This window comes from Antechinus flavipes, chromosome 1 (genome assembly GCF_016432865.1).
Source record: "Antechinus flavipes isolate AdamAnt ecotype Samford, QLD, Australia chromosome 1, AdamAnt_v2, whole genome shotgun sequence".
Lineage (NCBI taxonomy): Eukaryota > Metazoa > Chordata > Mammalia > Dasyuromorphia > Dasyuridae > Antechinus > Antechinus flavipes.
The window spans coordinates 398300418-398314745 of NC_067398.1; the positions used below are offsets into that span (position 1 = coordinate 398300418).

Genomic DNA, 14328 nt, shown 5'->3' on the forward strand with positions numbered 1-14328 from the left:
CAAATGGTGAAAATCTTTGATGAAAATTAATCACAAACAGCAAAAGAAGAAACCAGTTTAAAGTCAATATGTATTGCTAGAGAAAGAAGTTATAAAATCCTCAATGACAGTGACTGAATCATATTTATATTAGTGTTACCCTGAATATCTAGGATAGTATTTTCCACAAAGTAGGAGCTGTATAAATATTTGCTGAAAAATAATTGGATATAGAAACAATGAATGATATTTATTCTTCCCAAATTACATAGCTTTTGAATAATGAATTTAACAAGATAATTTGTAAAATATAATGATACAGTGCCTTATTTAGTGGATATATTTTCAGTAACCTGAACCATTTGGGGATAAAGCCATGCAACTGAAGTTAAGTAAAAATGGTTTCTAAGTAGCATGGGGACTTGTTTTCCAAAAACTGAAATACTTTAATCCAAAGAGAAAAATCTCCTTACCTCTGGAAGCATTGATTAGGTATTATATGTGAAATTGAGTCTTCTGACTTAAGAAGTTTTGTCTTCAGGTTCCCTCTGAAAACTTTTACCTAAGGGACAAAAGAGTGCTAGAAGTGGACACTGAGAAGTGACAGCTGACAAGGAAGGGAGCAGAAGAATAATCAGTTAGACAAGCAAAACAGTGCCTGTCTATTTGGGTAGTCTTTGAACAAGGAGTTCTTAATATGGGAATTTATAATAAATATTAGCAGGTCAATTATTTAAAAATATAATTTTTAGAAAGAGTTCCTAGACTTCAGCAGAGTGTCTCATGGGTCAATGACAGAAAGAAACATTTGAAAGACGTGCCCTAGGTCTTTTTTTACATTCCTAATGTTTAGTGTTTTCTCCATTTTCAAATTTTCTTGTATTTAGTTATATGAAAACATAGGACATATCCTGCAAATTATTGGAAGCCAATTTTGGCCCTGTATGTAGGGCAGGCCCATAGACAGTGAAGGCTTTATAAATGCTTGTTTAATCAAACTGAGTTGTATTAATGATGAATAAATCATTAAGAAATTAAGTCAATTAATTAACTAGCATTCATTAAGTACCTATGTGTCAAATATTATATTAAGCACTAGAGATATAATGAAAGAAATACCAAAACAAATGGTCTTAGATTTAGTTTAATGGTGCATGTAATAAGCAAACAATGATATGCAAATAATATAGACAAATATATAGATGATAGCTATATAAGATGATCTAGATACAGGGATAGGAATGAATATAAGATGAATGGGAAGTAATCCCAGACAGAAAGCACTAAGGTTAAGAACAACTGGAAAAGGCTTCTTACAGAAGGTATGACTAGCTTAGACTTGAAGGAAGTCAGGTGTAAAGTTAAAAAGTAGAAATGGGGCATAAGACTATTCCAGGTATGGGTGATATCTAGTGATAGTAAATGTACTCTATCTAATAAAGAAGGAAAATATGTAACATATTGAAGAAATACTCTCATTAACAAACTAAAGAATGTACATCAATGTTTAAAGGTTTTAAACTTTAATCATCTGGAATTTCACAAATCCTCTTTCTATCAACCCTCAATAATTTTTTAAAACAAATCAGGCAATAGAACAAACCTAAAAGTCCCACATTACAATTACAGTTCTGATGCAGCTTTAGTAGGCTATGTGTGCTTTGCCAAGGTAAGTAGAATATATTCTTGTCACAAAAAAGAATTCCTATTTAGGCAAAGCTACTCCTTTTTGTTCCTAGAGTAAACTAGTCCTGTTTATAAACCAATTCAGATGGATGACCATCTGAAATTTACCCTTTGGTTTAGTGAGAACTATGAGAAAATATCTAATCACCACTAAATAACTTGTAAGTAGAGAAATGGGAAGAAGACTAGAACAGCAATCCACTATTATCCACTTTTTAAAAGAAGAAATGACATGGTAGGATTGGCTATCAGGAGTTCATATAATTATTCTCTGAATTGTATGAGAACTCTCTCAGATAAGCAAAGATTATCTTTCTTGAAATTGTGTAGCTCTTTGGAATTTAAACCAGCCACTTAAAAAAACCCCACAGAAGTCTATTTGCAAACAATCACATACAGATTTCTAAAAAGATCAGACATGTAATAATGAAGAAGCACAGATTTCATTAAAAAAAACTTCATTTAACTTTATTTATCTGTTTCTCATTGTCCTATAGATGTCTACTACAATCATCAATTTATGTCTAGTATTATCATCCAAGACAATATGCCTCTAACTGGTGTATTTCAATAATCAAGAAAATCTACATAGATAATTTGTTTAAAAGTCATATAGGTGTATAGTACCTGAGAGATCAACTTGTTCAAACATCTCAGTGAACTTCTGAACAACTAAAGCCTGAAAACTGAAGTAGTTTATTCTAGATAATACAGATAAAGTAGTAAGGACTATAGCAATTTTTTTTGGCCTAAGGTTTTTGCTGTTATATCACTATATTTCTATGATAATGCTATAATGTAACAATGCATTGATTCAGTTCCACATCTGGTAACCAATACAATGAATGGAAGCAAATTCTACAATATAGCTAAATAATTTTGACTTTGTACATCACTATTTAATTACCATTTCTTACCAAATAAATAATATGAATAGAATTATTTTACCTGTTCTTTGACTGATGCAAGAATGGCAGAAGTTGTCTCAGTTTCTGATCCATCCCCATTAGATGTATTCAACACAGGGCTCAGAGAACTAGTCTTTTCTGAAGATGAAGGCTGGTCTGGAACAGGCATAGCTCCTACAATTAAAACAAACACTTTATTAGTGATTTTAATTAATATAAAGTGGCCAAATTAATTTTAGAAAAGCATCATTTTACTATTAAGTTTTCATTGTCTTGTGGGGAAAAGAAAGCTGCATAACTCAAAGAACACATTAAGGACTGAGCAAAAAAAAAAATGGATTCTCTCTCATAAACCTTATCCACAATTTTTATCTCACACATTTATTACTTATTTATTCCTCAAGATTAGTATGTAATGGTGGAAGGAGGAGAATGGAATAAGTAGAAAGTGAATGGTAAAAATGATGGAACAAAAATGAAGAAAAAAGAAAAAGTGGAGTAAAGAAGAAGGAAAACAAGTGGAAATGATAAGAAAGAGACTTTTGCATACATCAAAGAGACTTAAAATTGCAAAGAGAAAAAATTAGAGCATAACCATAATTCCATACCATCTCAAATCCTAAATTAAATTAAATTATTAGTTGGTCTTTAACTGCAAGACTTAACAGTAATACATATTTACATTGAATAAACTTAGACAGATGACTCAAGAATGATTCTTATACATCAATAACAACTCTTTTGCTGTATGTTAAAATAAAATAAAATCAATTTAATTTTGTAATGTTATTAAGAATGTGCCATGCATAACACAGTCTGATTCTTCTCTTGAAAAAAATATTCATGATATAAAAGCATGAGGTTTCTTTGTAATCTCAAGATTGCTAGCCTCTCTGATGTCTCATATGTTTTCCATATTTTTCCATATTTTCCATATTTTCAATGTATTTCTTAACATCATAACCTATTTTTCTACTTTGCACAGGAGTCACTAAGTAGCAAAGAATACATGATTTAATTTGGAGACTATATATGCTATCCTGGTAAGAAAGGTACAAGGGCAGAGGCAGAGCCAAGATGGCAGAGATGACATATGTTTCTCTCTGACCTTCTCTACAACCTTCAGACTAATTAGCAAATCCAGCCCATAAAATTAGCTTTGGACTGGCAACACCCACAAATTTTGGGAGTGTAACAAATTATGAGCAGAAGATAATTTTGAAGATCACCAGAAAAGATCTGTTTCAATTGGAAATTGGAGGGAGGCAGCCAAGCACAAGGCTGAGCACAAGTGCCACAATAGATAGCACAGAGTCCTGGGGCAGTGTGGATTCCATGAGCAGTGTTTACTCTGTGGGGCAGTGTGAACTCTGCATGGAGGAGAATTTATAAGGAGGGATCTATAGGAATCTACAACAGTGTTGGCCACTCTGCTCTGGTTGCCAGTAGATCAGCAGAGAAGTTATAAAACATCCAACACAAACACAAAAGATCAATAGTGAACCCCGAAATGCCAGAATCTCATGGACCTGGCCATGACCACCCAGCACCGGGAGTGAATCAGAACTGCTCTATGTAGTTGCGGCCACTTGAAAAACCTCCCCAGCCCTAAAAGCAGACCTTAATTTTTTAAGAAAATGGGTAAAAAAGTAAAGAGAATTTTGATGGTAGACAGCTTCTATAGTGAAAAAGAAGAGATTTCAAACCGTGAAGAGAATAAAGGCAGATTGTCTCCAGATGGCGTGCCTAAAGTTGATATAATCTGGTCCCCATCACACAAGACTCTCCTAGAAGAAATTAAAAAGGATCTTGAAAGAGAGCTAGAAGAAAAATGGGAAAAGGAAATGAAAACTTTGCAAGAGGTTATGAAAAAGGCTTATAACTCATTAAAATATAGATTTGATAAAGTGAAAAAAGAAAGCAACTCTCAGAAAAACAGAATTTGTAAAACAGAAAAAGAAAATAACTCCTTAAAAACAGAATTTGTGAAATGGAAAAAGAAAATAACTCCGTAAAAAAAAAAGAATTTGTGAAATAGAAAAAAAAAATCCATAGAACAAAACAACTCATTTAAAAATTCAATTGGACAAATACAAAAAGAAGTTTAAAAAGTAAATGAAGAATATAATTCACTGAAATTCAGAACTGAACAAATGGAAATGAATGACTCAATGAGACAACAAAAATCAGTCAAGAAAAACCAAAAAAAAAATTGAAAAAAGAAACCTAATTGGGAAAACAACTGACTTGGAAAAAGATCGAGGAGCAACAATCTAATGATTATTGGACTCTGAAATACATAATGGAAAAAAGAGCTTAGATACTATTTTTCAGGAAATCATCAAAGAGAACTGCCTGGATATCATACAATCAGAAGGTAAAATGACCATTGAAAGAATATTACAAGCAGACAGAAAGAAACAATTCAAATAAAAAGGAGCCACAATAAAGATTACTCAGGACCTAGTAGCTTCCAGTTTAAAAAATCAAAAGGCAAAGGAACTTAAAATGCAGCCAAGAATAAATTAACCTGCTAAAATGAATATTTTCTTTCAGGAAAGAAGATGGACATTCAATGAAACTGGGGAATTCCATTTATTTTTGATGAAAAGACCAGAGCTAAACAAAATATTTGACCTCTAAATATAGAACTCAAGAGAAGTATAAAAAGGTAAAAAGAAAAATAAAAAAATTCTTGAGAGCTGTATTTTTATTATGGGGTTACATAGAGAATACATGTATAATCTGATTTTACTGTTATAATATAAAAAAGAAACTAGAGGTGGAAAGGGAATTGTAACAGAAAAAAAGGGGAAAGTGAAGATAAAATGAGTAAAATTATGTCTCAGGAAGAGGCAAAGAAAACATATTATAATACAAGGAAAGAAGGGAAGATGATAAATATTGTGTGATCTTACCCTCATCAGATCTGGCCCAAAGAGAGAATATTAGATATATTTGGTTTCACCAAGAAACATTTCTCATTTTATGAAAAGTGGGAAAAAATTTCCCTTATAGAAAGGGAACAAGGGAAGGTGTAGGGTAAGTAGAAATGAAAAAGAGAAATAGTAGGGAAAGGTATAAGAAAGGGGGAGGGTCTCTAAAGGGGGAGGACTGCTTGAAGCAAGTAGTGCTCATAAGTAAAATACTGAGAAGGAGGGAGAGTGAAAAAGGAAAGAGAAAAGTATAATTTTGGGTTAATAAGATGGCAGGAAATACAGAATTAGTAGTTTTAACTGTAAATATGAATGGGGTAAACTCTTCCATAAAATGTAAGCAGATAACAGACTGGATTAAAAGCCAGAATCCTACAATATGTTGTTTACAAGAAACTCATTTGAAGCAGATCAATGCATACAGAGTAAAGGAAAAAGCTGGGGCAAAATCTATTTTGTTTCAGGTGAAGTAAAAAAAGCAGGGATAGTCATCCTCATAGCAGATCAAACAAAAGCAAAAGTTGATCTAATTACAAGAGATAAGAAAGAAAACTATATCTTGCTAAGGGTACCATAGATAATGAAACAACATCAATATTAAACATAAAAGCACCAAGTGTTGTAGGATCTAAATTCCTAAAGGAGAAATTAAAAGAGTTGCAAGAAGAAATAAACATCAAAACTATAATAGTACGAGATCTCAATCTTGCTCTCTCAGAACTAGATAAATCAAACCACAAAATAAATAAGAAAGACGTTAAAGAGGTAAATAGCATACCAAAAAAACTAGATATGATAGGTCTTTGGAGAAAATTGAATGGAGACACAAAGGAGTACACTTTCTTGTCGGCAGTTCATGGAACCTATACAAAAACTGATCATATATTAGGATATAAATATCTCAAAACAAATGCAGAAAGGCAGAAATAGTGAATTTTTTTTCCCAGATTACAATGCAATAAAAATTACATTCAATAAAGGGCAAGGGGAAATAGACCAAATAGAAATTGGAAACTAAATAATCTCATCCTAAAGAAGAAATGGGTGAAACAGCAAATCATAGACATAGATGTTATTTTCATAATGAAACAATATGCCAACATTTGTGGGATCCAGCAAAAGCGATAATAAAGGGAAATTTTATATCTCTAGATGCATAAAATAGAGACAGAGAAGATCTTGCTTACAATTAGAAAAAGGTAGAAAAAAGAACAAATTAAAAACCCCCAATCAAATACCAAATTTGAAAATCTAAAAATAAAAGGAGAGATCAATAAAATTGAAAGTAAAAAAAAAGAAAACTATTGAATTAATAAATAAACCTAAGAGTTGCTTCTATGAAAAAAACAACAAAATAGAGGAATACCTACAAAAATATAGATTGCCCACATTAACAGAAGAGGAAATAAATTACTTAAATAGTCTCATTTTATAAAAAAAAAATAATAAACAGAACAAGGTATTAATCAGCTCCCTAAGAAAAAATTCCCATGATAGATACATTTGCATGTGAATTCTGTGAAACATTTAAAGAACCATACTATATTCCATTACTATGTAAAGTATTTTTTAAAAATAGGGATGAAGGATTCCTACCAAATTTCTTTTATAACAGAGATCTGGTAATGATACCTAAACCAGTTAGGATGAAAACAGAGAAAGAAAATTACAGACCAGTCTCTCTAATGAATATTGATGTGAAAATCTTAAATGAATATTCGCAAAGAAATTATAGAAAACCATCCCCAGGATAATACACAATGACCAAGTAGGATTTATACCAGGAATACAGGGCTGGTTCAATAATAGAAAAGCTATTAGCATAATTGACTATATTACAATAACCAACTTAACAAAACCATATGATTAACTCAATAGATACAGAAAAAGTATTTGATAAAATCCAACACCCATTCCTAATAAGAACAGTAGAGAGTACAGGAATAAATGGACTTTTCCTTAAAACAGTCAGTAGCATCTATTTAAAACCATCAACAAGCATCATATGTAATGGGAATAAACTAGAACCATTCCCAATAAGATCAGGGATGAAATAAGATTGCCCACTATCATCATTACCATTCAATATTGTATTAGAAATGCTAGCTTTGGCAATAAAAGAAGAAAAAGAGATTAAAGAATTAGAGTAGGTAATGAGGAAACCAAATTATCACTCTTTGCAGATGATATAATGGTATACTTAGAGAACTCCAGAGAATCAACTGAAAAGATATTAGAAATAATCAACAACTTTAGCAAAATTGAAGGATACAAAATAAATCCACATAAATAATCAGAATTCTTATACATCATTAACAAAATCCAACAGCAGGAACTACAAAGAGAAATTCCTTCAAAAATAACTGTTGATAATATAAAATATTTGAAAATTTATTTGCCAAGGGAAACTCAGGAACTATATAAGCAAAACAACAAAACACTTTCCACACAAAGTCAGATCTTAGCAATTGGAAAAATATCAAGTGCTCATGGATAGGTCAAGTGAATATAATAAAGATGACAATACTTCCTAAACTAATCTATTTATTTAGTGCTATACCAATCAAACTCCCAAGAAACTTTTTTAATGAACTAGAAAAAATAACAACAAAATTCATCTGGAAGAACAAAAGGGCATGAATTTCAAAGGAGCTAATGAAGAGAAAAGCAAATGAAGGTGGCCTATCTGTACCAGATCTAAAACTATATTATAAAGCAGTGGTCATCAAAATCATTTGATATTAGCTAAGAAATAGAGAAGTTGATCAGTGGAATAGGTTAGGTTCACAGAACAAAATACACAACGACTATAACAACCTAGTATTTGACAAACCCAAAGGCCCCAGCTTTTGCAATAATAATTCACTATTTTACAAAAAACTGCTTGGAAAATTGGAAATTAGTATGGCAGAAAGTAGGCATAGACCAACACCCAATACTATATATCAAGATAAGGCCAAAATGAATTCATGATCTAGACATAAAGAATGATATAATAAACAAATTAGAACAACATAGGATAGTTTACCTCTCAGATTTGTGGAGAAGAAAGGAATGTGTGACCAAAGAAGAACTAGAGATCATTATTGAGCATAAAATAGATAACTTTTAATATATTAAGTTAAAAACGTTTTGGACAAACAAAACTAATGCAGACAAGATTAGAAGGGAAGCAATAAATTGGGAAAACATCTTAATATCCAAAAGATCCAATAAAAGCCTCATTTCTAAAATATATAGAGAATTGACTCAAATTTATAATAGTTCAAGCCATTCTCCAATTGATAAATGGTCAAAGGATATGAACAGACAATTTTCAAATAAAGAAATTGAAACTATTTGTAGCCACATTAAAAGTTGCTCCAAATCACTATTGATAAGAGAAATGGAAATTAAGATAACTCTGAGATACCACGACATACCTCTGATTGGCTAAGCCAGGAAAAGCTAATGACAAATGTTGAAGGGGATATGGGAAAACTAGGACACTGATATATTATTGGTTGAACTGTGAATGGATCCAGCCATTCTGGAGAGCAATTTGGAATTATGCTCAAAAAGTTATCAAACTGTGCATACCCTTTGATCTAGCAGTTTTTCTATTGGGCTTATATTCCAAAGAGATCTTAAAGGGGAGAAAGGGACCCACATGTGCAAAAATGTTTGTGGCAGTGCTCTTTGTAGTAGCAAGAAACTGGAAACTGAGTGGATGCCCATTAATTGAAGAATGGTTGAATAAATTAAGGTATATGAATGGAATGGAATACTATTGTTTTGTAAAAAACAACCAGTAGAAATATTTCAGAGAGGTTTGGAGAGGCCTACATGAACTGATGCTAAGTGCAATGAGCAGACCCAGGAGATCATTATATATGGCAACCACAAGACTATACGATGATCACTTCTGATGGATGTGGCTCTCTTCAACAATAAGACGATTCAAACAAGTCCCACTTGTTCAGTGATGAAGAGAGCCATCTACACCCAGAGAAAGGACTACGGCAACTGAGTGTGGAGCACAACATAGCAGTCTCACTCTTTCTTTCCTTGAATCTTGTTTTCTTTCTCAGTTTTTCTTTTTCTTCCTTCTTGATCTGATTTTTCTTATGCAACAAGATAACTATATAAATATGTATACGTATATTGAATCTAACATGATTTCAACATATTTAACATGTATTGGACTACCTGACAGCTAGGTGAGGGAGTGGGGGGAAGGAGGGGAAAATTTGGCACAAAAGGTTTTGCAAGGGTCAATGTTGGAAAAATTACCCATGCATATTCTTTGTAAATAAAAAGCTTTAATTATAAAAAAAAAAGAAAGAGAAGTATAGGGGCAATCAAACTCTCCAGATGTTTCCCTCACTTGAGTTTTCAGTACTGATGACTAAGTCTATGTTTCATAGGAAATGTGGCCTCTTTACGTAAATCATGTAGGCCTTGTCTCATGCTAACAATTTTTTTTAATCTTAGAAGCAATAAGAAAATAATCAAAGATTAGTTATTTGTGAAGAGTGATTTGATTAGATGCAATATTGGTTATTTCAATATAATTATCAAAAACTACTTCAGATATTCAAAATGAGAAATGCTACCCACTTCCTGTCAGAGTTCGACTTGGAATACAGACTGACAAAAATGTTTTGGACATGACCCATGTAGAAATTTGTTTTGTTTGTCCATGGGAAATTGTTACAAGAGCTTTGTTTTCCTTCTTACTTTCTTTTCAGTGAAGGAGGGGGATGAAAGCAAGAGAAAATAGATTTTTGCTAATTGAAAATGATTAAATTTGAAAGCAAGAGAAAAAATAGACATAAAAAGAACAGAAGTTAGTAACTAGCAAGTTAGCCAAGAACATCAAAGCATAGGAAGCAGGCAGGAACAAAAACCAAAACAAAGGCTGAGACAAAAATAGGACAAGATATGAGAAGCTACCCCAAAATAGAAAAGGTAATGGAAATACCAGTTATCGTTATTTCTAAGGGATAGCATAATGTAGTAGAACTTCACTGGATTTGGAATTAGATAACATAGATTTAAATCCCCATTCTCCAGCTTACTAACTATATGACTATGGGCAAGGCAATGAATTAAGCTTTTTATATCTTAATTGGCAAACCCATAAAATAAAAACTTTAAACTAAGTGACCTCTAAGATTGCTGCCCATTTGGGTTCATGACCTAAATATAAAGAATGAGATTATAAATAAATTAGAGGATACACAGGATAGTTTACCTCTCAGACCTGTGAAAGAGGAAGAATTTATGACCAAAGAAGAACTAGAGAGCATTACTGATCACAAAATAGAAAATTTTCATTATATCAAACTGAAAAGTTTTTGTATAAACAAAACTAATGCAGACAAGATTAGAAGGGAAGCAATAAACTGGGAAAATATTTTTACAGTCAAAGGTTCTGATAAAGGATTCATTTCCAAAATATATAGAGAATTGACTCTAATTTATAAGAAATAAGCCATTCTCCAATTGATAAATGGTCAAAGGATATGAACAGACAATTCTCAGATGAAGAAATTGAAACTATTTCTGGCCATATGAAAAGATGGTCCAAGTCATTATTAATCAGAGAAATGCAAATTAAGACAACTCTGAGATACCACTACATACCTGTCAGACTGGCTAGAATGACAGGGAAAGATAATGCGGAATGTTGGAGGGGATGTGGGAAAACAGGGACACTAATACATTGTTGGTGGAATTGTGAATACATCCAACCATTCTTGAGAGCAATTTGGAACTATGCTCAAAAAGTTATCAAACTGTGCATATCCTTTGATCCAGGGCTTATATCCCAAAGAGATACTAAAGAAGGGAAAGGGACCTTTATGTGCAAGAATGTTTGTGGCAGCCCTCTTTGTAGTGGCCAGAAACTGGAAACTGAGTAGATGCTCATCAATTGGAGAATGGCTGAATAAATTGTGGTATATGAATATTACGAAATATTATTGTTTGGTAAGAAATGACCAACAGGATGATTTCAGAAAGGTCTAGAGAGACTTATATGAACTGATGCTGGGTGAAACGAGCAGGGCCAGATCATTATATACTTCAACAACAATACTATATGATGATTAATTCTGATGGACCTGGCCATCCTCAGCAATGAGATGAACCAAATCAGTTCCAATAGAGCAGTAATGAACTGAACCAGCTATGCCCAGTGAAAGAACTCTGGGAGATGACTAAGAACCATTACATTGAATTCCCAATTCCTATATTTTTGCCTACCTGCATTTTGGATTTCCTTCACAGGCTAATTGTACAATATTTCAGTGTCTGATTCTTTTTTGTATAGCAAAATAATAGTTTGGTCATGTATACTTATTGTGTATCTAATTTATACTTTAATATATTTAACATCTCCTGGTCATCCTGCCATCTAGGGGAGGGAGTGGGGGGAAAGAGGGGAAAAATTGGAACAAAAGGTTTGGCAATTGTCAATGCTGTAAAATTACCCATACATATAACTTGTAAATAAAAATCTATTAAAAAAAGATTGCTGCCCATTCTAAATTCTATTATTTTAAATATAAAAAAATCAGTAATTCATGGCAAAGACCACTAAACGATTGAGGGCTAGGACTTTTTTCTTTTTGAAAAAACTTAATCATGAATCCTCCTGTGTGTCAAACATTGGGGGTAATATGAACTTAAAAATGAAGCATGTCTATCCTCAAGGAGTTTATATTCTACTATAAAAGACAAATAGAAATAAATTTATATAATAGATTCATGGGGGGAAAGCACATAAAAAGCTGAGATGATCAGGAAGGTCTTAATTTAAAAGATGATGTTTGAGCATAGTTTTGAAGGAAATAAGGTATTCAACAAAGTTACAGAAAAGTTAGAAATGCATTCTAGGAATGGAGGAGGATCAAAACAATGTATTGTAGATAGAATTTCTTGTGTTAGGAAGCATGAATGTCAGTCTGACTAATTTATAGTATACAAAGGGGAGTATTACATAACAAGATTAGAAAGATAGCTTGGTGTCAAGGTGAAGAATTAAAAAGTCAAATAATGGGGCTCTAATTTGATCCTGGAGGAAATAAGGAGTTTGTTGAGTAGAGGAGTAACATGGGTACATCTTGGATTTTAGGGAAAAAATTATAAACAAAAAATAATCAAGAAGGGGTAGACAAGTCAGGGAGATACACTAGTAAGCTTCTGTAAGAGTATAGGTGATATATAAAGGAGAATACTTAATGGGAACTTGGAAATGGATAGCACTTGTTTTATTTCTTGTTATAATACTATGATTAATTTGAGACAAAGTCCTTCCTTCCTTCCAAAACATATTATGGAGACTGAAGTTATCCCTGAATCTGAATCCCTATGCATGGGTTCTCATTTCATATGAGACCACCCTAAGATCAACTTGGGTAAAATTACAATTATTATTTTTTTAATTTAGAATTTTATTTTTCTCCAGTTATATGTAAATTTTTTTTTTGATTTTTGTTTTAAAAACACAATTACGAACAGGGTGGAAAGTATTTCTAGGGGAGAAAATAATATAGAGGGAAATACAGAGTTGGTAATCATAACTATAAATGTGAATGAGATGAAATCTCCTATAAAACGGAAGCAAATAGCAAAGTGGATTAAAAACAGAATCTTACAATATGTTGTTTACAAGAAACACATTTGACAGAGAGAGACACAGAATAAAGGTGAAATGCTGGAACAGAATTTATTAAGCTTTAGTTGAATTTAAAAAAGCAAGGGTAGCAATTCTGATCTCAGATAAAGAAAAAGTAAAAACAGAGCTTATTAAAGCTAGAGATAAGCAAGGAAAGTACATCTTAATAAAGGATACCATAAATAATGAAGTAGTAACCATATTAAATGTGTATACACCAAATGATAGAGCAGGCAAATTCCTAGAGAACATTTTAAGCCAGTGACAGGAAGAAGTAGACAGAAAAACTATTCTAGTGGGGGACTTCAAACTTCCCCTCTCAGAATCAAACAAATCAAGCCACGAAATAAACAAGAAATAAACTAGGAAGGTTAATAGGATACTAGAAAAACAATATACGATAAAACTCTGAAGAAAATTGAAAAGGCATAAAAAGGAATACATCTTTTCCTTGGCAGTACCTGCCACCTACAAAAAGTGAACATATTTTAGGGCATAAAATATCACAATCAAATACAGAAAGGCAGAAATAGTAAATGCTTCATTTTCAGACCACAATGCAATAAAAATTAGATTCAGTAAAGGGCCAGAGAAGGATAGACTGAAAACCAATTGGAAATTAAATAATCTAATTCTAAAAAATGAGTGGGTCAAACAAGAAATCACAGAAACAATCCATAATTTCATTCAAAAGAAAGACAAGAATGAGACAACATACCAAAACTTATGGTATGCAGAAAAACAGTTCTTAGGGGAAGTTTTATGTCTCTAGCTACATGAATAAAACAGAAAGAGGAGATCAGTGAATTAGGCATGCAATTTAAAAAGCTAGAAAAAGAACAAATTATAAATTCCCAATTAAATATCAAATTAGAAATTCTGAAACTCAAAGAAGAGATTAATAAAATAGATATAAAGAAAGCTATTTAACTAATAAAACTAAGAATTGTTTTATGAAAAAGAACAAAATAGATTTTTTTGGTTAATTTCATCAGAAAAAAGAAGGAAAAACAAACTAAATCATCAGATCAAAAAAATGAAAAAGGTGAACTTACCACTAATGGAAAATAAATTAAGGCCATAATTAGGAACTATTTTATCCAAATGTAAGAAAGCATGTCTTACAATCTAACTAAAATGGATGAATATTTACAAA

General features: G+C 32.0%; 1 protein-coding gene across 4 annotated transcripts in view; it reads right to left on the reverse strand.

Moving 5' to 3' along the window:
- The window catches only part of CTNND2 (catenin delta 2), a 1133181-nt gene that overhangs the window by 901330 nt on the left and 217523 nt on the right, over positions 1-14328 (reverse strand). For all 4 annotated transcript variants that reach the window (XM_051969857.1, XM_051969856.1, XM_051969854.1 and 1 more), the window contains one exon: positions 2614-2747. In XM_051969857.1, coding sequence (XP_051825817.1) covers positions 2614-2747 — 134 coding nt within the window. The remainder of the gene's footprint in view (positions 1-2613; positions 2748-14328) is intronic.